The 26,509-nt window shown below is 40.6% G+C and overlaps 3 protein-coding genes across 3 annotated transcripts in view; 1 reads left to right on the top strand and 2 right to left on the bottom strand.

The window, feature by feature from the left end:
* The first annotated feature begins 2,545 nt into the window (after nucleotides 1–2,545).
* LOC144713045 (spindle/kinetochore-associated protein) lies at nucleotides 2,546–4,831 on the top strand. The gene is made up of 5 exons (XM_078587525.1): nucleotides 2,546–2,790; nucleotides 2,870–2,965; nucleotides 3,174–3,299; nucleotides 4,463–4,502; nucleotides 4,591–4,831. Exons 1-5 carry the CDS (start codon nucleotides 2,644–2,646, stop codon nucleotides 4,656–4,658), a joined length of 477 nt encoding a protein of 158 aa, XP_078443651.1. The 5' UTR covers nucleotides 2,546–2,643; the 3' UTR covers nucleotides 4,659–4,831.
* Nucleotides 4,832–5,540: 709 nt separating this feature from the next.
* On the bottom strand, nucleotides 5,541–7,320 carry WRI4 (Integrase-type DNA-binding superfamily protein; the record flags this gene model as incomplete). The annotated part of the gene is made up of 7 exons (XM_078586934.1): nucleotides 5,541–6,047; nucleotides 6,268–6,344; nucleotides 6,620–6,670; nucleotides 6,760–6,833; nucleotides 6,903–6,991; nucleotides 7,072–7,080; nucleotides 7,182–7,320. Coding segments are annotated over 7 exons (774 nt in total), but the record flags the coding sequence as incomplete, so codon positions are not given.
* Nucleotides 7,321–19,451: 12,131 nt separating this feature from the next.
* NUDT3 (nudix hydrolase homolog 3) overlaps nucleotides 19,452–26,509 on the bottom strand; it is a 22,472-nt gene continuing 15,414 nt past the window's right edge. The window contains exons 13-21 of the mRNA XM_078587053.1: nucleotides 21,795–21,872; nucleotides 21,632–21,727; nucleotides 21,236–21,342; nucleotides 20,992–21,160; nucleotides 20,621–20,704; nucleotides 20,152–20,246; nucleotides 19,971–20,061; nucleotides 19,745–19,891; nucleotides 19,452–19,663 (exon numbers count right to left, since the gene is read on the bottom strand). Of these exons, the coding sequence (XP_078443179.1) occupies nucleotides 19,601–19,663; nucleotides 19,745–19,891; nucleotides 19,971–20,061; nucleotides 20,152–20,246; nucleotides 20,621–20,704; nucleotides 20,992–21,160; nucleotides 21,236–21,342; nucleotides 21,632–21,727; nucleotides 21,795–21,872 (930 nt within the window). The 3' untranslated portion in view covers nucleotides 19,452–19,600. The remainder of the gene's footprint in view (nucleotides 19,664–19,744; nucleotides 19,892–19,970; nucleotides 20,062–20,151; nucleotides 20,247–20,620; nucleotides 20,705–20,991; nucleotides 21,161–21,235; nucleotides 21,343–21,631; nucleotides 21,728–21,794; nucleotides 21,873–26,509) is intronic.

Raw genomic sequence — 26,509 nt, 5'->3', positions numbered from 1 at the left:
TATTTCTTACGGGGTCATGCGTGGCTGCTGGTATAGATGATGAAAGGTGGCCCGCATGGGAGATATTCTCTTAATAGGCGGCAAGAAAAACTGAATAAGAAAGGCCCGACTTCAGGCGCGAGTTTACGAGCAAAGGGGCGAAGCGAATAAATTATTGAAGAACTTCTCTTGAAGATAATTATCCACTGGATGACATTATCCAGCAGATAGATGATAAAAGTCAAAGTAAAAGTAAAAAAAAAACAGAAAACATAAAATTAATCAGAAGAGAGTGCCCTTTTTTTTAGTCATCAATAGAAAGAGGGTCTCATGTGGAGACAGGCTGGCAATAAACAAAGAAAGAAGAGATGGGAGGGACTATAAGAGGCTGCTGCGGGACTACCAGAGGAAAGCCCACCCCCGCTAGCTAATACTTTGTAGGGTTTTTGAGAAAAACTTAAGTAAAATATTAATAGGGAAGGGGCACTCATTTCAAGCACCGAGGCCAGCCATATTTGAGAGCCCCCCCTTTTTCTACACTCTTCTCCACTCAACCAAGTAGAGTGTCTTCATGGTGAGAAAATCATCAAGATTTTCAAGAAGAGTTGAAGAAGATGAGGTGGAGATATAAGCACCAAGTGATCTTGTGAATACTTTTAGAGGCCGGACACGTGAACGGCTTCAGAACTATCGGAAAAGTCAAGGGTGGAACGAGTTTCCCATAAGTTACATTTGATTTATGTTTTAAAGATCGATTACAAATCGATCAACATACTTCCACATCCATGGAGGCATGTTTTCCATGGATGAACCAAGGCAAAGAACCCAACAAATTGTCCTTTAATTTTTTAACAAGTTTGATGATATGGAGCTTTAAATTTCATTTCCATATTCTATTCATTAGTTGTAAGTTTTAATATCTATTTCTTCATTTTGATCACTTTCTTTATCAACCGTCAGCTCTTTTCAAAACCACAAGGGCATTTTCATATTTCAGGGGGATATGCATAGAGGTGTATTTGATACTTTTTAAAAGTCATTCTCATTGTTTAGTTACCATGGGGAATGGATAATTCAATCAAAAATTAAAGTGCATTGATAAGGGACTTGCAATGAATTAAGTTTGGGGGATTGATAACACTTTAGTTATTAAATTAATAAATTAAAATTTTCCTTGTTTAAATTTATTAAAATGATTAAATATGGTTCAAATAATTTGGGGGAAAGGGGTAGACATATGGTACGTTACCATGCTGTCAAAAATTTCCCTCTAGTTTTTCTCATTAAGCCCATCAAGTGACTAACGACTAACAGTCACATTAATATCAGATTTCCATTTTTAAATGCACGAAAATGATTTGATATACATTTTCAAGATTAAAAATGAACAGATTTTTTTTAGAGTGATAGTATATTCGTAAAGACCGTAATGATAGATGTTTCATTATGGTATCATAGTTTGCAATCCCATAATGCACTAATCGTGGACTGAAATCTGCTTTTTTATGCACAGGGACACACGGTTGGAGGACAAAATTATCAAACTTTTATCTCTCTTTTGGATGCTCTTTCTAAAACTTCCATCTCTCTCTGCCTTTCCTTTTTCTCTCAAACTTCCATCTCTATCTCTACTAATATTTTTTCGTTTTGAAACCTCCATACATCTCTTTGCATATCTTGAGATATCTCAACCATCTATCTCTCTCTGACTATTTTTTCCCCCTTAAAATCACCATCTCTCTGTCTGTTTTCTTCTCTCCAAAAACTCCATATCTTTCTCTCTATCTATCTTAATTTCTGTCAAATTTCCATCTCTCTCTCTCTCTCTCTCTCTCTCTCTCTCTCTCTCTCTCAAACCTCCATCTCTCTCTCTAGCTGCTATTTTTTCTCTCTGAACACTTGTATATCAGTATCTGCGTATCTTCATCTCTCTCCCTAATTATCTTCTTCTCCCCCTCAATACCTCCACCTCTTTACCTATGATTTTTTTCTGTAAAATCACACTATCTCTCTCTGTGTATTTTCATCTCTCTCTCTCTATCACTTTCTAATATCACTTCTAGAAGCTTATATGAGATGCATACTTAAATGGGCTGGACCTCTCTCTATTTCACTTTGAATTTTCCTATCGAGAAAGATCGATCTGCCTGTTCTAATTAGCAGAGTAGTGGCTTGATTTACCAGGAAGTCAATTTCTGTCCAAATATAATATAATCATATCAATTATGTGTGAGCAATTGTAATGTATAGCTTCAACATGTATAAATGATATCTGAATAGCCCCTCTTTCTCTCCCTTATTATTGGAGGAATTGCCGCTCACACTCTTTCTTTATAGCTACAAAAAATCATATCTCATCCTTAGATTATACATATGAGATGAACCAATTGAGATTACAAGTTTCAAGAAATAGACTTACTACCTGTTCCAATGCGATTAGAAGATAATTATCCCTGCTTAATAACCAAACGTAGTCAAGTAAGATCAAGCAGTGAAAGTAGTGTTTATGGTTAAAATGAAGTTTAGAATCGGCTTTGAAATTTTAGGAAGAAAATTTCCATTTGAAAATCTTTGTCCCGTCCTCTCAGTTTGAACTTTGAAAGCTTGAGAGCCCGATAAAAACGACATTCAGAATCAGAGGGAAGATCGAAGGAAAGAAGAGGAATGGCGGAAACGAGGAAGGAGCGAGAGTGGCGACGTCAGCATCCTGCGCTCGACGAGGTAGCCAACCTTCTTGGCAAGGCCAACCGTGGCCTCTGCATCGTGCAGCACCATCTAGAGAAGGAGTTCATGCAAAGCTACCCAGATCACGTTTGTCCGCACCCTTGTTCCTAATCGGGCTGTTTTCTAGGTTTTTATAATCTGATCTCTTAGTTATTTTCTTCCTCAGGCTAACCCGTACAAACTAGTTTTCCGGATTAAGAAGATACAGGAAGAGTTGGCCTCACTCAAGGAACTATGTCGGGAACTTCTTGCTGATAAGCAGGTCGTTGTTTCCCTGTTTTCCCCATTGTTTCCTCGGCGATTGAATAATTTAGATGAATTCCTTCGGATGATTACGGCAAGTTGCTTCCATTGAACCGCAGTGAGAAACACTGTTAATCGAAATAGGGATCCTGATATCTGCTGAAAAATCATTACGAATTGATAACAGATTCCGAATGGGTTAACAAGCGACCATTTTTATTTCTCAGGAGTTGATTGACTCTGCTCGAACGACGTTCCTGGAACAGAAGACGTTGCTACAGCGTTTGCTTGTCTCCGCTGGTCTTCCTCTCATCAGTGATCAAGACAGTTTGGTGTTCTCAAACTTAAATCAGGTCACGCTGCTTGTTTTTCCAATGACATATCTTGCTCTTTGTTCCTCCCCTTTCACTGCTCTCACGATTTTGTAAGATATGAAAACGTTTGCCAATTCTATTCTTCCTTTACAGTAATATGAACTGTTTCTGCGGTCTGTTCTCTTACATAACTGCGCATCATTATTAATATCGAAGCCGATTCTCATTATGCTGTGCTTATCATCCATGTAAAGTTCTGGCACGATACTATAAATTAGAGCTCGTTCTTTTGTCATCTCGCATGTGTATTGAGATGATTATTCTTCTCATAAAAAAAGGTGATGCCGTTCGTGCTTCTTCATCTTCTGTTTTTATGTTTAATTGTAACAAATAGGATCCGCATACACCTTCAAAACGCTGATTCTTCTGCTGACCGGAGGCAATAAACATTTTTCTGAAAATAACATAGATTAATCTTTTAGCCAAAGAATCCTTTTCGTCACATCTTCAAATCTTTCTCTGGGTACTGGTACGTTTTTTATCGTCTGAATCATCTTGGGCTTTCAGTCGTATTTTGTTTGCCTCATGAGTGATAAACCTTTTCCTTAATTAAATCATTTACGTTTACTTGAGATGGTATTTGAACGCTGTATAACATATGGGAAAATCGGGGAATCGTCTGCAGCCAGGAGGTGATGAGAGATTTTTTGTATTCCATTATATTGTTTGAGTTGGCTTTCATTTCGTTAACGATATAATATTGGTCTCATATTTGTTGTTGACTTGATATCCCAAAGTCCTGAAACGATTCTAATTTCAATACGATGCTGCAAATTCGTGGTTAGTTCCTGAAATAGTAAGACGATGTAATCTGCGGATGATAAACTTATATCTGCCGTGTTTTGAATCTTAAGTACGAATATGGTTGTCATTTCGAAATCGTGCCTCTAGCTTAGCACCATTTCCAGCAGGCAACCGAAATCAAAGGTTGAAATATCAATTATTTCTTGCTACTGCTGGCCGTCCTGAGTTGTTGACTTTGCGTGTGGCTAGTCAACGTTGGGGGCTTGCTACAGTCCATCTTTAAATCTTTCTATTTCCTAGGAGTTTTCGGTGAACATAATTTCTTTCGACTTTCTTGACGTGATTCTAATTATCAAGAAATACATTTTCATCTAAGTAGCTCTGTACTATCCCTGCAGATCATAGATGAGTGGGCGGCGCAAGTCCGCTCAAAAGCTGGTAAGTTGTCTTCCTCGATGAACTTTTCTCTTGGTGATAAAAAAGAGGAAATTGAGGTCAAATATCTAAGTTTTATGGTATTATGCAGATGCTCAGGACCCTCTTTCTGTGGACATCAATCAAATGCTCTTTTCTTCCTTAGTTCAAGATGGCTAACGAAGATACTCCATCCCCCGTCCTAATACCGTTAGTTGTTCGTGATATAATTCTTTCCTAGACATCAGAAGAACTGGTACGTGTTCAAATTGAGAGTAACCATGAAATCATTTCCGTTCTTTGTAGTGGAAAAATAATTAATGAAACAATACTTTGAGTGTTTATGTTGCTTAGCTGTATTCTTTGCCTTGTTGAAAGTTCTATCCTCTTCTAGATACATTAGCAGCCTCTTTAAATCTCCGCATTAAAAACTAGGTCCAACCTATTATCTGACGTTGCTTTTTAATCATTCATTCTCCGGAGCAGTGAATCTAAATCCAAATCTGGTCCATTTTCCCTATCTATGCCATCCACGTGTCAACGTCTGGCTCCGGGAAATTCTAAAATCCGGAAATTTTAATTTCGACTGTTGGGTACTATCATAGTGTATTGGGGCATGTTCTTTAAAATTATGAAATGTTTATTTTTTGACCTTTTCACGTCGGTGTGGAAAATCTTCAGTGACGTTGACTTGATTGGAAGGACCGGCGTTGACCTCATTGGTTTGGTGGCTTGGCTTTGACTCAATATTCTTCCTCCCTTCCTCTACATTCCTTCTCCACATTTTCCCACATGCCCACCCTTATTTATCCATGTAGGCGGGCTTATATAGATAGTTACTCATATAGATAGATAGGTAATCGATAGGTTAGTGAGGTAATGAATAAGACAGATACAGAGGCTTAGATCAACAAAAATAGAGGGATGGAGAGATGAACATAGGACGGAGATAGAGGGAGAAAGTCAGATAGACAGATAGATGACAGAGGAGGAGAGAGAGATAGGCGGATGGACATGTAAGCAGAGGAGGAGGAGAGAGAGATGAATTGATGAGGAGGGCAATAAAGAAAGTTGGCCAAACTTATCCTCCGGAAATCAACATGCATTCAAGAGGGTTCCAGCACGGCAGGGAGGTGGGGGCCCAGGTAATAATCCAGGAAGTTATAGTGGGAGGGAGTTTAATTTCGTGTAGGCGAGGGACCTCTAGTAAATTTTCCAGCGAGCCAGAATCTACTCACGTGGAGTCGAGCTCCCACTGGAACACCGTGGAGACGAAGTCGTCAACGTCTTCGACGAAAGCGTCATCCACGTCGTCCGCGGCGGCGGCGCCGGTCTCGGGGTGGTCGAACCAGGTCTGAACCTCGTCAGGGAGGCACCGCCGCCGCGGCGGCCGCTCGCCGGTCTCCGGCGGCGTTCCCGGCGGCAACAGGCTCGCCGCCTCGCCGGGCCCGTCGGCGATCGGCCGTAGCCTCTCCTGATAACGGCTGAGGTCGAAGTTCGTAACGGCGTTCCGTCCCCGGTACTCTATCGCCGCCATGTCGTACGCCGCCGCCGCTTCTTCCTGTGTTGCTGCACCCACAAACCAAGTCCTCAATTTCTACATCTATACTTAACCTTCATGCATTTTGAATCATGCGAATAAGAATAAAATAAGACTCGGTTCCCTAGGAAGATCCTTTTTTATGGGGATTGCTTCCCTGATCAGATCTCGTAGGCTTGATCTTACTGTTCTTGAGTTTTTTTTTTTTCCCCGATGAAGGTCGCCATTGTGGAGAGAGAGATGCATTACCGTAGGTGCCAAGATACAGGTATTTGTTGCCGAAAACCCTCCCGATCCGAGCTTCCCACCGTCCATTGTGATGATGCCTGCAGAGAGAGATAGACGTTCGTACCAACGTTCATGTATATTTATGGAGATCGTGAGGGGAAGGGGAGAGAGAGAGCGTTTATGTATATTTATCGAGATCGTTAGAGAGATGTAGGTACAAACGTATTATCCATATTTATCGAGATCGTGAGAGATATATCTTAATACATATTTATCGTGAGAGAGAGAGAGAGACAGCAAAAGCCAGAAGGATGAAGAAGTGTGACTGCAACCACGTGAGAAGGGTGATTTACGGTGTTACCGCGGGTAGTACCTGGCAACACCTCTGTACTTGGAAACTCCCCGAGAGAACCCGCTGCTTTTCCTGAACGATCAGGAGGAGAGAAAGAGAGCCATTAGCTCACCATTGCAGACGAAAAACCTCGCCAAGCTCCTCTTTCTACCTTGCCTCACCTTCTCAGCGACCCGATATACTCCTCTCTAGATTGCTCCTCCATTTCCTTAATCTTTTCCTGGTACGTAGGGAGCTGCCATACAAGAGTTAAAAGATAAGGAGAAGATAGCCCATGGGGAGAAAGATAATTCAACTTGCTTACAGGAAAGTTCAGAACAGTGTCCTTTCCCCAGTACTTCAATGCCGCTAGATCGTACGCGTGGGCCGCTGCCTCCTCGTCGTCGTACGCGCCTACACCCATACGATTATCGCCGAAGATCACTCCTTGATAGAGGAAGAAGAAACCCAGAAGATAGAGCAGCCGAACTCACCGAGATAGACTGTTCCCAAGGCGGAGAGAAGACGGGCGATGGAGAAAGGCCGGCCGTCAGCGCTCGAAGAAGAGAGAATAGAGAGAGGGAGGAGATAGAAGGAAGCTGACCTTGTCTTCCTTTCTTCTTCAGAGACTCGCTCCACGAGTCTTTATCCCAGAGATGGGCCTCGAATCGGCCAGTCCAGCGATGTCTGGTGACGCCGCGGTAGACGGAGCTCCGCCGCGACGGCGAGTCTCTCTCGCTTCTCTCTCTCTCTCTCTCTCTGAGCTCTCGCTGCTCCCTCTCTCTCTGTCTCTCTCTCTCTCTCTCTCTCTCTCTCTCTCTCTGTCTCTCTCTCTCTCTCTCTCTCTCTCTCTCTCTCTCTCTCTCTCACTCTCTCTCTCTCTCTGTCTCTCTCTCTCTCTTTCTCTCTCTCTCTCTCTCTCTCTCTCTCTCTCTCTCTCTCTCTCTCTCTCTCTCTCTCTCTCTCTCTCTCTCTCTCTCTCTCTCTCTCTCTCCCTCTCTCTCTCTCTCTCTCTCTCCCTCTCTCTCTCTCTCTCTCTCTCTCTCTCTCTCTCTCTCTCTCTCTCTCTCTCTCTCTCTCTCTCTCTCTCTCTCTCTCAAACACTCTCTTCGTATGCGTGAGGAATGAGGGGGGATGGCAGCCGTGGTACTTTATACAGGGTCTCATTCGCATTAAATAATTGTGAAGTTAAAAGGAATTTCCATTATTGTCTACCATTGGCTCGCAGGCAGTATTTATTTATCATTATAAATTGAGCGGCATTAAAACTAATGTCTCTTAACACTTGACAGTCAATTTTTTGATAGAGTGGGGGAGCTACTTAGTATTTTTGGTGACCGCTGACTTTAGGTATTACAGGTTAAATTCGAGAAGTTTATCCATGTCATCGTCTTGCGAAAGTTTGATGATCGGGACGGTATTTGGGGCTCTGTTGGTATCATCCGTGGACCAAGAAAAACAATAAAAAAAAACTTGTATTGTGCGAAGAGGACTCATAACATAGCAGTACATAACCCTCGTAGTATCAGCTTGCTAAGGCGCAGGGCTTCGTGAGATGGGGTTTTGAGGTGCGCCGGTTTTTTTCCTTTGAAATGAAAATACACGCGACCCGGAGTCGTTGCTCATCTCTTCTCCGTCTTTCTCTTATCTCTGTCTCTCTCTCGCCTGACTGTCTGTCTCACTCTCTCTCTCTCTCTCTCTCTCTCTCTCTCTCTCTCTCTCTCTCTCTCTCTCTCTCTCTCTCTCTCTCTCTCTCTCTCTCTCTCTCTCTCTCTCTCTCTCTCTCTCTCTCCCTCTCTCTCTCTCTCTCCTCCTCTCTCTCTCTCTCTCTCCCCCTCTTTCTTTCTCTCTCTCTCCTTCTCTCTCTCTCTCTCTTCTACTCTCTCTCTCTCTGTCTCTAGCTGCTCATCTCTCTCTCTCTCGCTGCTCATCTTTCTTGCTCTCTCGCTGCTAATCTCTCTCTCTCTGTGCTAATCTCTTTTTCTGTTGGGGTGTGTCAGCCCCCACATTACCGGAATGTGAAGGGGGAGGGCTTGACTAGTCAAACCCCAATAAAGGAAGGGGGAGTTGAAAAGTTTTAACCCCCCTCCTCTTGTCTCCAAAGAAGCCTCTTCATATTCCCACAAAGAGACAAGAGGAGGGGGGTTAAAACTTTTCAACTCCCCCTTCCTTAGTGGGGTTTGACTAGTCAAGCCCTCCCCCTTCACATTCCCGTAATGGGGGGGCTGACTCCCCAACAAACTCCACCTTGGCAGACACCCCAGTCGCGCTAGGTGTTCTTGTCGTTTTCCCACGTCGCAGGCGCTCCACCTCCATCAAGGTACCTGCAACATGCACCAAGTCCAAACAATGTTTGAACTTCTCCACCGTGACAACCTTCGGCAACATATCTGCGGCATTCTCCTCCGTGTGCACCTTCTGAAGGATAATCTCCTCAGAATTCAACAGCTCCCGGATCTTGTGATACCGCACGTCAATGTGCTTCGACCGTGCATGGTAGACCTGATTCTTTGCCAAGCAAATGGCACTCTGACTGTCACATAACAGAGGAACTCCAGCTTGAGCAATGCCGAGTTCTTTGAACAAACCCTTCAGCCACAAGGCTTCCTTAGCAGCTTCCGTGGCCGCCATGTACTCCGTCTCCGTTGTAGACAATGCCACAGTTGACTGGAGTGTTGACTTCCAGCTCACAGGTCCACCGGCCACCGTAAACACATAACCGGTCGTGGATCTTCAATTGTCAATGTCACCTGCAAAATCAGCATCGACATAACCACATACTGAAAGTGAACTCCCTTTGTTGAAGAGAATTCTTGTATCAGTTGTGCCCTTCAAGTATCGAAGAATCCATTTCACCAGACTCCAATGCTCCTTCCCCGGATTGCTCATAAATCTGCTCACCAGTCCAACTGCGTGAGCAATATCCGGCCTTGTACAGACCATAGCATACATGAGAGAACCAACGGCACTAGCATAGGGAATAGACTTCATTTCAGCGATGTCTTCAGCAGCTTCAGGTCTCTGCGCAACGGACAACCTGAAATGGTTAGCAAGAGGAGTATTCACTGCTTTAGCATTCCTCATGCCAAACAGATCAACAATCTTCTCAAGATAGCTCCTCTGAGTCAACCATAGACGACCATTCGCACAATCTCTATGAATCTCCATACCAAGGATCTTCTTCGCAGCACCCAGATCCTTCATTTCAAATTCCCTGCTCAACAATGCCTTCAACCGTGCAATCTCATGTAAATTCTTCGAAGCAATGAGCATGTCATCCACATAGAGCATCAAATATATAGGAGAACCATCGTCACATATCTTCATGTAGACGCAACAATCAAATTCGCACCTTGAATAGCCAATGCACACCATGAATGAGTTGAACTTCTAGTACCACTGCCTCGGAGACTGCTTCAGCCCATACAAGGACTTCCTTAGCCTGCAAACAAGGTTCTCTACCCCCGGTACAACGAAGCCTTCAGGTTGCTGCATGTAGATCACTTCCTCCAAATAACCATGAAGGAATGATGTCTTCACGTCCAACTGCTCCAGCTCCATGTTTTCATGCGCAACAATAGCTAACACCATGCGAATAGATGTATGTTTAACAACAGGTGAGAAGATCTCATTATAATCAACTCCCTGTTTCTGAGCAAAGCCCTTTGCGACTAGCCGTGCTTTGTATGATGGCTGCTCTACCTCGTAAAGTGGCGCCTTCTTCTTAAACACCCACTTGCATCCGATGGCTCGCTTCCCTGCCGAAAGCTCCACCAACTCCCATGTTTGGTTCTTGTCCAAGGATGTGCGTTCCTCGGACATCGCCTGCAGCCATTTCTCTTTCTCGGGGCAATTCAGTGCCTCCTTGAAAGACGTTGGTTCTCCATCTCCTGCAAACAAAGCAATAGTCACATAATCCTCCAGACGTGCAGGCGGCCTCGTCTCCCGCCTCGCCCGCCTAACAGCAATGCTCTCAGAATTCTCTGCGGCCTCATCAGCTGATTCTCCACCATCAGCTGAACTGGGTGGAATCTGCACATTCTCCACCTCCACCCAAGTCCTCTCTTAGACATTGTCGCCACCTGAATTCTGATCTCCCTGCTCATTGGAAGGCTTCACCATGTGATTTTCGTCAAAAACCACATCCCTGCTGAACACAATCTTTTGCACTTCCGGATCCCAAAGCCGATAGCCTTTCACTTCGTCGTTGTACCCCAAGAAAATGCACTTCTTGGACTTTGGATCAAGCTTTGACCTCTCATCAGCAGGTGTAAGGACATAACCTGGACATCCAAAAACACGCAATCCACAGGTTTTCCAGTCCATACCTCTTCAGCCACCTTCCCGTCAAGAGCAGAATTTGGCGACCTATTCACCAAGTACGCCGCCATATGAACTGCCTCTGCCCAGAACTCCTTGGGCAATTCAGCATTCAACCGCAAACACCTTGCTCTCTCCGCAATGGTGCGGTTCATGCGTTCTGCAACGCCATTCTGCTGAGGGGTCTTCTTCACCGTAAAGTGACGCCGAATGCCATGCTCTACGCAGAACTGATCAAATTCAGAATTCTTAAATTCCGTACCATTGTCAGTCCGCAAGACCTTGATCTTCCTCCCCGTTTGGTTCTCAACTCTTGCACACCAAGTCTTGAACCGTGAGAAAACGTCCGACTTTTGCTTCAAGAAGTAAACCCAAACTTTCCTGGAAAAATCATCAACAAATGTTAGAAAATACCGAGCACCTCCACGGCTCATCACGTCAACGGGCCCCCAAACATCAGCATGGATGTAATCCATGACACCGCCAGTATCATATTTTGCCGCCTTGAACGTCACCCGGCACTATTTGCCCATGACATAGTACTTGAAAAAGTCCAATTTGCAAGACCTCACGCCGGGTAGCAGACCTCGTGCATGTAGCTTCTGCATGCCGGCTTCACTCATGTGGCCCAAGTGCAAGTGCCACAAGAGTGTGTAGTCCGTCCTTGGCTCCCGTGGTGTAGCAACTACAGCTCCACCGATCACAGTGCTCCCTTCAAGCTTGTAAATGTTGGCTCGTAGACGTGCCCCCTTCATCACAACGAGCGCTCCTTTACAAACTTTCAATACTCCGTCCGCGGCCTTGAATGTGCAGCCATTCGCCTCCAAGTACCCGAGCGAAATCAAACTTTGTCGTAGATCCGGCACGTGCCGCACATTACCCAGCATTCTGATTACTCCATCCAACATCCGGATCTTCACCGTTCCAACGCCAACAATCTTGCAAGGAGCATCGTTCCCCATAGAAACAACTCCTGAAGCACTTGCATAAGAGTGAAACCAGTCAGCGTGAGGGCATAAATGGTAGGAGCAGCCAGAATCCAAAATCCACGAGTCTACTAATTCATCAGCGGCGACCAAGGCAGAGTAGACGTCTCCGTCGCTACCCTCCTCAACCCTCGCGACATTAGCAGTGCTCGTCTCTGCAGCATCCGTCTTCCCATTCTTCAACTTTGGACAATCTCTCCGAAGATGTCTTTTCTCGTGACACTTGTGGCATGTCACGCTCTTCAACCAATTGGTCCGAGACTTGGACCGATGGTTCTTCTCTCCCGACTTCCCCTTCTCCTTCTGCCGTCCACGTTCCTTCCCATTCTTCACGTAGAGTGCCTCGCCATGGGTCTCTTCAGCTCCTTTCTTCCGCTAATAATACTCCATCAAGGTTGTAATAACCTCCTCAAGACCTGGCGCTTTGCTTCCATGCAACAAGGTCGTCACGAGGTGATCGTACGACTCGGGAAGAGAAACCAGCAGAAATATCACTTTGTTCTCGTCAAAGAACACCTCCTCAATCTTCATCAGATCTGTAATCAACTGATTAAAACAGTCAATGTGAACAGATAAATCAACACCTTCAGCCATTCGTAGCCCGAACAATCTTCTCTTCAATGCCAACTTGCTCATCATCGACTTTGATGCAAAGCGCTTCGCCAACTTATCCCAAATCGCCGCGGGATCCTTGTCGCCGAGAACATGATAAAGAGCACTATCAGACAAGCATGATCGAATCGTGCTCGCGGCCTTCTGCTGATACTTGTGCCAATCCGCTGCCGTAACATTATCAGGCTTCGGCCCGTCCAAGGTCAACGTCAAATCCTGCTGGATCAACAGATCGTACACCCGCTGCTGCCACAGGTTAAAGTTTGACGAGCTGTCTAGCTTCTCAACATCAAAACGAGATGAAGACGACGCCATATCAAATCCGAGTGAACCAACCAATAGCTCTGATACCACTTGTTGGAACTCGTTGAAGAGAAAACAATGACCCAAGACGCTACGGTGAAATGCGGAATCAACTCGGACAAGATAAGTCGGCAAATAGAGACAGATAACAAGAACCTCTTTACGTCACCAGCGTGATGTCAACGTGCAAGGCTCTTGGTGCAGGGCAACGACTTCTCGTGTGGTGCTACAGAGCAACTCCTTGAACTCCCAAGCCAAGGGAGTGACCACCAAAGAGTGATGAAGACAAACCAAGGTAGAGAGAGAGGAGAAGAGAGGAGGAGACCAGAAGAATGAACAGAAAACTCATATGCATTTCCTTTGAGAATAGGTTTGCCCTCTATATATAGAGGGCCAATTACAGTTTCAGGGAATGTGAAAGGTCTGGAATATGAAAAGCCATGAGCCTTTTCATATTCCCCAAACAAGCCTCTTCATATTCCCACAAAGAGACAAGGGGAGGGGGGTTAAGCCTTTTCAACTCCCCCCTCCATTATTGGGGCTTTGACTAGTCAAGGCCCTCCCCCCCTTCACATTCTCGTAATGGGGGGGCTGACACACCCCAACACATAGTTTGTTCTTCCTGAATCCATATCCATCTGGCAGACTAAAATCCGTAATGAAAGAGAAAACGGCGGAAAGGGAGAATGGAAGAGAGAGGAGAGACATAGAAGTGGTACTTGTATTGATAAATCATGGATTATATCGTTATTTACGTAGAAGTACGATGTCTCATGTTTCTGTCTCAATCTCGTCCATCGTTAGGATGTGGCTACGTATCATATTAGTTGGTAAGTTATATCTTATCTCATTAGCCGGCGACTTAACTCATTGATTTATTTCTTAACTCATTGATTTGTACTGAATGTTGTGTTCGTCAGTCCTAATAATGGTATCTGATGATGATAACGGGATGGATGATGTACTAGATATGGAAAATGGGAAATCAGGTATCCACTGTTCAATATTCGCAATTCGGATGACAAAATAAAGTATATGTTGCTAGAGTATCCATATCTGGTACCGTTACCTGTCCCAATATTGGCATACATCTTTGCCTCATGGGTTGGATGACGATATCATATATCGGTTTTTTTGACATTCGACTTATAAATTGAAAAATAGTTTAAAGAATTTTGTCTTATTATGAAACTTATAATTACATAATTAAGCTATTAGACTTATTTTTCTACTCAGTATGAACAATATTATCATTTATAAGTTAAGTAAACAATATTTTATCCAGTTGAACATGTTGAAACTGTAGGATAAATATGAAAAGTCAAATCAGTTACTTTTATTAGCCTGGCCCGGACCAAAAAGTGTTTGATATTGCAAACGCCTAGTTCGAGTTGACCAAGTGATAACATCTAGTAGGTAGTAATGAACACAAATATATTAGAGATTCCTAGAGCACATCAGTTAATGTGCTTGGTGTTCCTTTGAAACCTTCTATGGTGCTTTTCTTTCATATGGGACATAGGATTCCTGGAGAAAAAAAATAGGTTTCCTGATTACAAATATCAACACTCTATTACCAATTTCTGGTATGGATTTCGATATCTGATATCTGGTAGCAACATCCGCCATTCCTTAACCCTAAAATATCCATTCTAGTATTTAATATCCGGTATCGGGCAAACACTAATGGATGGGACGTTGGTTTGATGCTATTTTTGTATTGGATGTAATCGGGGTGCTGTCAACCAGTTTAGTTGTACCCTTGACCACCAATGTGAGGAGCTATTTAATTCATAATTAAATTTAGTGCTGTGGGAGTTGTTTTAGGAATGAAGTATTCTTGAAGAGACCCCAAACTATGCACAAGCCTGCTGGTCCATTCCTATGATAAAGGGAAAGGGAATGACTGACTTTACTAATTATCTTAAAGAAACTATACTTGATTATTACCTACAATGCCAGGCCAGGATCATTAATGACGATTGCTTGTTCATGAAGGATGGCTCCACCATTGGTTGTGGTTATGTTGGATGTGACATGCTGCCTCGACCATCCTTGAGGACATTCAATTAATTCTTTCATGACAAGGAGACATTCAATGTAGATATACACGGAATGCTTAATGTAACCGTTGGACTTCACGCGAATGCAATGCACCACTACCGTGGCCAATTAGGGTCAAGGTACATTGTAGATGTATTTTCAACATGCCAAGTCATTTCATGCAAATAGATCCATGTGATTATACAGGTAAATCATTGATAGGATGTAAACATGTTATGAGTTTGAGTACTCATCTTACATTTGGGGGAGTGCATTGGCCACTTGGATCTTAAATTTACTATAGAGCTTCAACTTCTATAGTAGGACTTTATTTTTTGAAATTGATTAAATATTTTATTTTATTTGAAAAAATATGTTTGCATTTTAATTGTCCTCTGAAATACATAACCATCCAATTTATTTTGATGGCCTCAGATCATTTGATATTCAGCAATGATTTGATGCACTAATCTTTGGGAAAATGTGCATTATGAATGTTTTAACTCCATAATTCACCAATCACAAGATGATATCAGTTTTGAAAATGCATAGGGACATGTGCCATGAGGATAAAAGCTATTATTAAATAAGCATTACAAAAAGATTCCATATGACATCACAAATCTTTATGCCACAATGACCTCACAATTAAATAAGCATTACGAAAAGATTCCAGAAACATATTCCGTGTCTTAAGTCACGATTTGAAATTGGTGCACATTTAAATCATAATAAACTACATGACAGAAATTTAAATTTAACAACATGGCCCAAAGAGTGCATGAGATGTTATTTCACATTATTATAAGAATAATTGTGAACATAATGCTCCTAAAATTATTTTAATGGGTGTATGAATACATGAATAAAATCAGATTCATCGCTCTTACCTCACATTATCTCACACTTTCACTGAATTCTCACCTCTTCTAGCACAATTTATCTCCTTTTTCTCTCTCGCTTGGCATTAAAAAAAAAGCTAAAATAAATTTTCATGGAAACAAACACACCTCAATACACCTCTGATCCTCTTGAGCATCTTCAGACTAGACGTTTTTCTATATGGATGGCCCATTTTTTTATTATAAGAGCCATATTTATTCATTTTTATAATATCGTTCATTTTAAATATTATTTAGGATGAGATTATTATTTTAATATTTTTGTGAGACTGACATCTCTCATGGCCATGATTTAATTCAAGAGATTTCAACATTAACCATTATCCACATATACTTACCCCGAAACGATATATTGTGTTCATTGTTACAAAAAAACTTATACTCTAATCCTCTACCATTACTCAGTTTGCATTGATTGGATTTTATAATTTACTACTCATAAAGCCTTGGAAAAAATAATATAATACTGATTTCAATTAATTTTGGTAATAATAGTAAAAAATAATGGAACTGATAGAATGCCAATAATCAAGTTTGTATGAATATCCAATTTAGGTATGCTTATAGAGTTAATGATCATTTTTATGTAGTTATATTTTTTTGACGTATTACTAATGAACTTTTTATGAATTATCACTTCATTATAGTTTCAATTCCATAGTAGATTTTTATTTATTCATAAATAAATGTTTCAATTAAGTGCTTACCCACTAAGCCAAAAGCTATAGCTAATATCAGTCCTGTTGCTTTATTTCTTAATATAGTTCAACCTGGTGACATGGCCTCCCATTAAAGCAGAATCTTGGAAGCTACCATACTAATCATATTAATTGATATTTAATTTTTAGAGTTATTAGAAATTATAGAGATGTTAATAAATGTCAGAGGTATTTTTTGAGTTCTTGCATGATTTTTTTTAAAAGAAGATAGCTATCAATTTATTAACTTTTCATTTTATATCATTTTATTTATTTCATTTTAAGCTACCTTAAAAATCAATTTATACCTTATAATTTGATCTCATCATATTTATTTTATTTTCACAAAACATTTCATTTATAAAACTTAACAATTGCACCATATTCCCTTTTAAAATATTTGTGTCTGTTTCCTAAACTTTAAAATTAAATTTATTTTTCCTCTTATAGCATCATATATCAGCTTTCATAATCGTAATGGATAAATATCCAAGTTTGAAGAAGCTTCTGTCAAAACCAAGTTCATAGACTACGAAGCACAGAAGTCGGAAAAGGTTGCTATTAGGTTTCCATTCTTGATTTCATTGTATTACCTATCTTACTGGTCATTATATATTTTATTCCTTTAATTTTTACTCATATTTTAATCCTCGTATATTGGTCACAAAACCTATTGAGAGTGAAATGCAATAATTACCATATCACGCGAAAATACAAACCTAATCAAAACATAGGTCATTATATTTTGTGAAAAAATGGAAAGGATATCTCATGAATCAACGTCATAAATGTTTTTGAAATCCTTTCTTTATGAATGTTCTTATTTCAAGAATTTTATCATTTGTGTTTTCAGAAATAATTTTTCCAAAATACAATTTGTAAACCACCAGTCGCATGAAGTTGCCTGAATTGAGAAAACTTTTAAAACTTGATTTGCTATTTTATATGAATATTTGATTTTTATTTGGGTACAAGTAAGTTGTAAGTTGAGTGAATGTTTAGGCTTGTGTTCCAAAATTTTAAAAATTTAGAATATCTTCTACAAGAAAATTACTTGTTAATATAAATTTATTATAATTTTGAATAATCACCTGATAATAAAGTACTGACGGAAAAATATTTAATTTTTTTGGAAATATATTGATGAAAATATGAATGGTATTGTCCTTGTATAATAAATATTTATTTTAATATGAATTCCGAAAAAAAACTTTATTGTTAATGTTGAAACATCTGTACTTAGGAAAATAAAATTACAATTTTACAAATAATTATTTCTGGATTGAATGTGAGTATTAGATAAATCACAAAGAAACTCATCTAAATATGATAAGAAGTCAATTCATCTGAAGGTTGAGGTGCAAATTTGTGAGCAGAAGAGATAGAGAGAAGAATGTTACAAAGTCAAGGAAGAACATATGAAGTCAGAAATCATCAAGCAAGAGACATTGATCTCACTCTCATATCATTAGGTATGATTCATTAGTAAAAAATCACTCAAAAATATTAAGAATAATGTAAAAACTGGGAATTATAGTTTGATATGCACATGACATAATGATATGAGGATTCAAATTTTTTGAATAAGCATTTCCAATGACCCCTCTCATTGGTTGACTTATGAAACATTTGGAACCAGTACGAAACATAGGGAATGTTGAGTTTGCAGTAATCATTAGATTTATTCCTGGCATACCTTGAATCTAGAATTTGGATGGATTAAGGGGAACTAAAAAGAAATTCAGGACTGAATTAATGACTCCAAGAATTTGGTTTTTAATGAGACTTACACAAACCTGGTCATCTAAAATTGAATATATTTTGTCAAAATTTTGATTTTACATATTTTATCAAAATGTTTTTTTCAAACTAACATTTTTGTGAATTTTAATCATGGATGTAAGGTTTCGACAAAATAATATTCAATGAAATTCTATAAAAAAATTACTTAAACTTATGTCAAGGTAGTATATGAGGGAATGGAATGACGAATGGATTTGGAATCAAATAAGGATCTATAATCATTCACTATGGATATCTTTGGAACTTTGTTAGAAACTTCCCCATATATCTTGAATGTTTTATGTTTCTCATAATCATTGCGTTAAATTGCTAAATAAATATTTTTTCATGGGCATTTCAATATAAATATATATAAATCACAAAATCGTTGTTTTTCAAGAAATTACCAAAATATGAATGTCCGTTTATTCTTCAGGATAAGTTAGGATCTGAATTTTCTATGAGAATGAGATGATTAATATTCTAATCGGTTTTTCGGGAAAAATTATTCTTTTAGAGAATTCAAAAAGATATCTAGACGCTAAAAGAAGGGCACTGCGCTCTGTCAAAATATGAATGATAATATTCATATACTGTTGACTTCAGATTTTAGAACAAAGAGGAGAAACGAAGGGATCCCAGAATAGGATACTTGTCTAAGATATCATATATAGTTCTACTCTTTGTAAACCTAGGGGGTTGCAGAATTGGAAACCAGTGGGAAAAGGGTAAACATTGAACATAACACTATTCCATTGTGGTTGGCCCTGACCTGCTATTTGGCCACGTTTAGATGTATCCTTTTTGATATAGATGGTATTAAATAATATGCTCACATAATTGTCACCATACACTTAAACATAAAATGTATCTGAGATTTATAAGCTGTGATATATTCAACTTTGATATTTGGGTCCAGTCCCTTGGCTTCAAAAAACAAGATAAAAATATTTATGGCTCCTCGGACAAATCTTGTCATCAAATATGCATATCTAATTATTGGTTACTCATGATAAAATTTAATCCTTCAATTCTGCAATATATTACTTGTATAGGGATAGAAGTTCTCAAAGGTTAAAAATATAAACATGAAATTTGACTCCTTCGGCCTGCGAACAAAATAATCAAAACATAGGCTGTTCCATTAGGAGTAAACCTGCATGGCATGAAACATATCCTTATGCCATAATGAATCTATATTGATAGTGGGTAACATATTGCTGCGATGGAATCAAGAAACGCCATCGGATGACAGCAATGAACTGAAATGAGGGTACAGAAACTTGCAAGTCCCAGTGATTGTGGGTAATAAGGTAAAAGTGGTGGAAAGAAATTTAAGGAAACAGGTAAAGTACCAATCCTCCATGTTACAGCAATTTAACGCAATCCATTCATTATTTTATCTGGAAAGGAAAATGTAGGCACTATGTCGACAGGTACCTGCAGCACAAACACCACGTCTTATGAATACTATATTGAGAGAAAAGAATAGAGAGAGAGAGAGAGAAAGAGAGAGAAAACCTGAATATTTTCCAACTCTTTCAATGCACTTTTCAGTGGTTGAGACAGGACTGCATACTGTCTGAGAAGCGCCTCCGCGGCAGTTTTGTCACCGTTAGCCTGGATCGATAGTATTTCCCTGCTCAGGCCTTCAACAGCAGCCTCAACCTTCCAAAGAGAAAGCATGTCAAATCAAAATATATGCAGATGATTACACCGCTCTAACAAACGTTGACCTAACAAATACCTTGTCAAAGTCAACGCAGAACTTCCCATTTGGCAAGGAAATAAAAGCCCTCTTCTCAATTAACCAATTGAATTGCAAAGCTTGTCCCTTCCTACCGGGTCCCAAAATTGATCAACTGAACATGATCAGCTAATACAACTATAACTAAAAAATCCTATGAAATCAAGATTTGGATCCCCACCCATGGGCTTCATTAAGACCAAATCGAACTGATCGGAAGCATCCCGCGAGGAAAGAAACGTACATGGACTTCTCAAAGTTTCTGGAAATCAGTCCCTGAAAAGTAAATATCATGAAAGTTTTAGGGACAGCTTAATAATAATATTGTATTTCATTTAATTAATTAATCTTGAGTGTTGGCAACTGTTTCAGATTTGATCATCAATATATTTTGTACGTACTTTTGAATCAACATTACATCTTGACGAATTTTCACTAGGAGATGGAATATTTATCTTCCGAATAATACTTGTACCAGGACATAATAGTGCAGCAACGTGATACACTTATATGACAAACATTCGATAGACTTTATGCACAATGAAAGGAGAGATCTTCATCAAATAAAAATTATAATTGAAATCACTTTTATTATGGTTATATTGTTTTAGTTGTCTCTTGTTGAAAAGAGAAAGAGGGTTGTTGATGACCTGGTTCATGAGAAACTTGACTGCCCATAGCCCAACAATGTCTGCCTTTGCTTCTTCAATGGCAGAATGCAATTCTTGAAGTTCCTACATGACAGAGGAAAAGAAAAGTAGAAGGCAAAGATTAGTGTCATCATTTAGGCGGTCACCAGTAAATATCAAAAGAATAAACATTGAAATACCGTTGGATTAATATAGTCCTTAAGCCAAAAAGTAGAAATCTTTTTTTTGAAAGACAAAAAATAGAAATCTTTCTAAATTATAAAACTTATCATTAACCAGGACTACCCATTCCTTCATTCGGGGGGCTGTCTAAATTCAAACTAGCATCAAAACTTGCAAAATTAATGGATGGTGTAAATACAGTTTCTTACCATTCTCACTGTTGACTTCTGACCGCTTGGAGGAGTAATCAAGTGAGGTCCAATCCCATGGCAGCACTCATGGCAGAGCGTATGAATGTAAAAGGAATCAAAATCAATAAGCTCCCGCTGCCCTACTTCAATGCAGACATCAGCTATGGGCTGAAGAATATGTTGGAACCTGCTCAAAAGGTTTAAGAAATTAAGTATAAAATCTCCAAGTAATTGATAAAAAATTAAAAATATTCAACAGTACTTGGCCTCTGATATATTCTTCAGCATGACCATTGATGTTCCCCATCTGCTCACAATACGTTCATCATTGGGCAAATTAAAGGCGACAGTTTGGGGGCCTTTAACATCCTGATTAAGATTCATAAAGCTGGTCAGATTATTTTCCCAGAAAAAAAAAATAATTACCAAATCAGAACTTGAAATTGAAGTCCAGATATAAAGGCAGCATACTCAACAGAATTTTATCACTTGAAGAATACCATTTTTAATATAATCCCTTCTGTAATCATGAAATTAGGAACCAACACAATTGTTTAAATTGAAAGGACATCAATAACTGCCACAAAATTTTACTGTTTGGATGCGACAAAGGAGCAGTAGTATCATGCACCAAGGACATAAAGCTATAAGACCATACCCCAGAATTGTAAACAAGTCTAATCACACGAATTGGTGCAGCAACGACATTTTCAGACTTGTACTTGTCATCAAGAGGAAGATTCCGCTCCAAAGTCTGAAAAATGAGATAGGCCAAATTAACAAAAAAATGGATACTTATAAGATATCTTTATTGCAAGTACCTGAAGAGAGTCTCCAAAGAGTTTCACTTGAGCTGTTGCTACATCATCCCGAATTCCAATGAATGCTTCAAATGTGGCCTTCAAAAATGTGAGAGAAGAGTCAAGGAACCCTAAATAAAACTTGGTCTGCAACTAATTATGATGGTAAATATCTTACGGAGAAACATAAATGTCAATAAGGCTACAAGGACATATTTTATTCTCCACAGGAAAAAATAATCAAACTTGGGATAATGCAATATGACACGGAACAGGATATATCAGCGGAAGGCCTAGTGACGACAGGAAATCATATGATGAGGGGCCCACTGAAGACAGGAAACATCTACTTCCTTCTGATAAACTCAAATAAGGGTAGTTATTTCCATGCATTAATCATCTTATATCTTCTTAAAGTAAGTACATCATTGCCAAAACTGCTTGTTTTTGCATAGTAATGAGATCATGCCTTTTCACTACCCTAAAGGTGAAAAAACTTACATTTCTACTTAACTAGTGTTTCCATCAATGATTTGACATGAATTTCACAAGTTAAACAGTTCTGGATTTACTCTTAATTGGATTTGAGGGATATTTCTAACCCCCACTTGACTCATTGAGTCAAGTGGGATATGAATCTAACGATTTCCCTAGTGTGTTGACTTTTCAGGTCAAGGTTGACTTTTCATGGTCATAAAATTACGAAATTTTATGGGAAAGTCAAGAAAGTAGTCTGAAACCTTGGGACAAAAATTCAAGTCAAAAGGAGCAAAGATCAAAAAGATACACGCTGACCAGTGGAGCTGACTCAATTGATAGGCTTGGTGCAAAGGAGCTTGAAGGAGACCTTCTAGAATGTCCTTGGAGGCTTCCAGGTTGATCAAGACATATGGGGGTGACTCCAGATGGCAGATCCTGGTTGGATGAAAGCCCAAGGTCGAGATCCAGGCCAGGATCCATGAGGTGGAACCCATCCATCCATCCATTCCAGCCCAAATCCAAGGGCTAGAGATGATTTGTAACAAACTCTAACCAACTCTAACCAACTTGTTCTGTTCCCTCCAAATTCGACCTGGGGGAAAAGAATCTGGTTGGTTGGGGTCTGTTCACCTGGATTGAAGCTTCAAGAAATCAATCCTGGACGTTCATCCATGATCCAACCACCAAGAATGACTGAAACAAACACATGTACCCCTATAAAAGGGCCCCCCTCACCCTCTTTGAGGGCATCCAAGAATTGAGTATTGTTTTCTTTACTTTGTGTCTTTCTTGAGCTTGTTCCTGGGTCCATCTTCATTCAGAAGGTGCAAGGAGTCTTCTAGAAGCGTCCTGGATCTTGAAGCCAGTTGGTAGGGAGTTGGAGCAACAATCTTGGGCCATTTGTGGTGTGACAAAAAGGTTACGCTGTTCTTTCCACCCTATCTCCTTTTAGAATTCTCTTAAACTTCTTGGCTATACTTAGGCAGATAGCCAACGTCTCAAGCTTTCCAACGCCTACTCACACGTGTCAAACCGATATCTGGAACTCCAGATATCGTCGTTTTGGTCCATAGCACGTGAAAGGACCTCCAGCAAGCGGAGCGAAGCCCAGCGCATAAGCAGTGGCGGAAGCGCCCAGGCTTGTGCGCTATCTCTCTCCTCCTCTTCTTTTTTCCATTCAATTAATTCAGAATTTTTTATCTCTCTCTAGAGACGATAAAAAATTCTGAAAAAATTCTCAAAAATCATTTTCAATCTAAACTTTCTACGGAAATTTTTTACACTTGGTAAAATTCATATCATCCTTCTTAATTGAACATTTACCTTCATAATCACTAAAAGCTTTACAAAAAAGGTTATATGAATCTTGAACTTGCAATACTAGTTGAAAATCTTTCAAACTAACTACCTAGCTCCCAGAGGGATCGACCCTTACTAAAATACTACTAGTAAGGAAATTAAATTGTTGATTGGTACTTAACTATCCTTACAAACGACTCTCAATCAAATTGTACCCCTTAGTTAGGACCAATCACCTTCTCTCACCCTTCCCCTCTCGTTATACTTCAAGACATTATTGCAAGTTGTTGGTCACAAGAATTCAAGGACGTTGAATACACGAGGAAGTTAACAATGGAACAGGTTCATCTTTCTTTAGTAAAGATGATTGCTGTCTCTCCTTTTCCAGGTTCTACCGGCATATGCAGCCTCATCTCTTCCTTCAGAACAATATTAATTGCTTCTTCAAGATTCAGAACTCTCTCCCTGTGCAAGCCTTAACGCCTCATACTCGCTGTTAAGACACATGAGGAAGTTGTAAACATGATCCTTCATCACATACTGCCACTCTTGTGACTCAGGATTCTCAATCTGTCTATAATGGTTGATCTACCAATAAAAGGACCATTAATTCAGCAGAATATTCTTCTACAGATCGCTCTCCCTGCACTAAGTTAGTAACACGAGTAACCAAGCATGAACTAGTGAATACCTTGTTTAGAGCTACTCAGTAGTGCATGGTCCCATATCCCTTTGCAGTCTTCGGGAAAAAAAATTCATAAATCCTTCCTCAGCCATGCATGAACCAGTGAGTCTTCCCATTTCCAAACTCTGTAGTTTGGATCTTCAGAATCAACCACTCTAATAAGGTGATCAAGTAGTCCCAGTTCTTCAAGAATCAACTTATCGTCTTGACTCCAATGAAGTAGGTTTAAGCCATCATACTTCACAGACTCAGTGATCTTTGGAAAAGAGATCTGGGGAGCTCTCTCACAGTCTTGGAGAGACACCACCCTTTCTGATGGAGCTTGACTTGCTCCAGAGCTCACTTTCATGTCTCCATTCACCATGACTGAACTCTCCTTGCGACAAGCTGGCCGAAGTTGTTGCTGAGGTGTGCAGGTGGATGCCCCAGATTAGGGCTCTGATACCATTTTAGGATCCCTTCTCGATCCTGTCATCTTCCCACTAACACCTGCCAGCTAGGGTTTTGGAGAGAAAAAAATGAATAGCCACTTACATTGCTTCGGAGACCTGTATAAATACAAGTACATCCGTAATGGGCCAGGCCCAGTTACTAACAAATACAAGGAAATGGGAATAGAATACAAACGGAAATAGAAGGAAATAGAAGCAGAAAGAAATAGAGTAATGGGCATTGGCAAAAAGAAAATGATAAAGCTTAACCGAGCCTTTTGGATAGGTATGGGCAACATGGCTCTATAGAAGAAAATGTTCCTGTCAACTCGATCTGAGAGAGAGGAATGAGGATCTATGAGAAGGGAGGAAGAGGGAGGAGCTCCAGCCCTGGGGACGGCGCCTGACAAGGAAGAGAAACCAACAAAAAAGAACTCACCCTTAGTCGGCTAGGGTTTGGGGCCTTTTAAAGGCCCCTACATAAAGTTCCCACGTGGGAGTCACTTAATGAGACTCCCACGTGGAGAATTCTGTCAACTCGATCTGAGAGAGAGGAATGAGGATCTATGAGAAGGGAGGAAGAGGGAGGAGCTCCAGCCCTGGGGACGGCGCCTGACAAGGAAGAGAAACCAACAAAAAAGAACTCACCCTTAGTCGGCTAGGGTTTGGGGCCTTTTAAAGGCCCCTACATCAAGTTCCCACGTGGGAGTCACTTAATGAGACTCCCACGTGGAGAATTCATTTAAAGAGGAGCCAGTGAGAAGGAAGAGTCTCCCTTGTGGGCCACTTATAGAGTGTGGCCCACTTACAATGGAGACGAGAGAAGGAGAGAGAGATGTCTTGAGAGCTCCAGTTCAACACCCCCCCGCAAGCTAGGTGTGGATGTTTTCCATGCCTAGCTTGACCACCAATGACTGGAAGCGTGATGTAGGGAGGGCCTTGGTGAAGATGTCCGCTTTCTGATCAATGGACGGCACGAACACAGGTCGGATGATGCCTCTGTCGATGTTCTCAGCAAGATAGTGTCGATTTAGCGCCATGTGCTTCGTCCGGTCGTGTTGGAATGGATTCTTGACGATTGCCAATGCTGATTGGTTGTCGCAATACAACGAGATGCCCTTTTCTTCATACAGGCCGAGGTCCTCCAGCAGATGCTTCAACCACCGACATTCCGAGACGCCTCTCTTCAATGCTCGGAGCTCGGCCTCAGCGCTGGACAGCGATACTTCCTTCTGTTTCTTGCTTCTCCACGTAACTAGGCTCCCACCAAGGAAGGTGCAGTAGCCTGACGTGGACCTTCGGTCAACCACAGATCCCGCCCAATCAGAGTCAGTGTATGCCTCAAGCTCAAGTCCCCCTTCCCGGGAGAAGAATAGTCCCTGTCCAACTGTATACTTCAAATATGCCAAGATTCGATATGCCGCCTGGAGGTGAACTTCATGTGGTGCGCTCATGAACTGACTAAGCAGACTCACTGCAAACGCAATGTCGGGCGTGTATGATTGAGATAGATTAGCTTCCCAATCAATCTCTGATACAGGTTCCTGTCAACTGCCGCGCTGTCGCCTGTCCCGATTTTTACATTTGGGTCAAGTGGAGTTGCTGCGGGTCTGCACCCTAGCTGCCCCGTTTCCTTTAAAAGATCTAAAGTATACTTGTGCTGGGTCAGTGAGATGCCGGCTCTGGAATGGGCAACTTCAATGCCCAAAAAGTACTTCAGCAAGCCCAAATCTTTCAAATCAAACTGTCTGGAGAGTGCCTTACTCAGCTCCTGATTTGCAACCACATCACTCCCAGTAATAAGAATATCATCGACGTATACAATCAGGAGGGAAACTGCC

The sequence above is a fragment of the Wolffia australiana genome, chromosome 15 (genome assembly GCF_029677425.1).
Source record: "Wolffia australiana isolate 7733 chromosome 15, ASM2967742v1".
Classification (NCBI taxonomy): Eukaryota; Viridiplantae; Streptophyta; class Magnoliopsida; order Alismatales; family Araceae; genus Wolffia; species Wolffia australiana.
The sequence above is the reverse complement of the archived record's forward strand: the minus strand, read 5'-3'. Positions and strand labels throughout refer to the sequence as shown.

Excerpts from the sequence above, each read along its gene's own strand:
- LOC144713045 (XM_078587525.1), top strand. The coding sequence starts at position 2,644 with ATGGCGGAAACGAGGAAGGAGCGAGAGTGGCGACGTCAGCATCCTGCG. Across the intron at positions 3,300-4,462 it reads TGTTCTCAAACTTAAATCAG|ATCATAGATGAGTGGGCGGC; the intron begins GTCACGCTGCTT and ends CTATCCCTGCAG. Across the intron at positions 4,503-4,590 it reads GCAAGTCCGCTCAAAAGCTG|ATGCTCAGGACCCTCTTTCT; the intron begins GTAAGTTGTCTT and ends GGTATTATGCAG.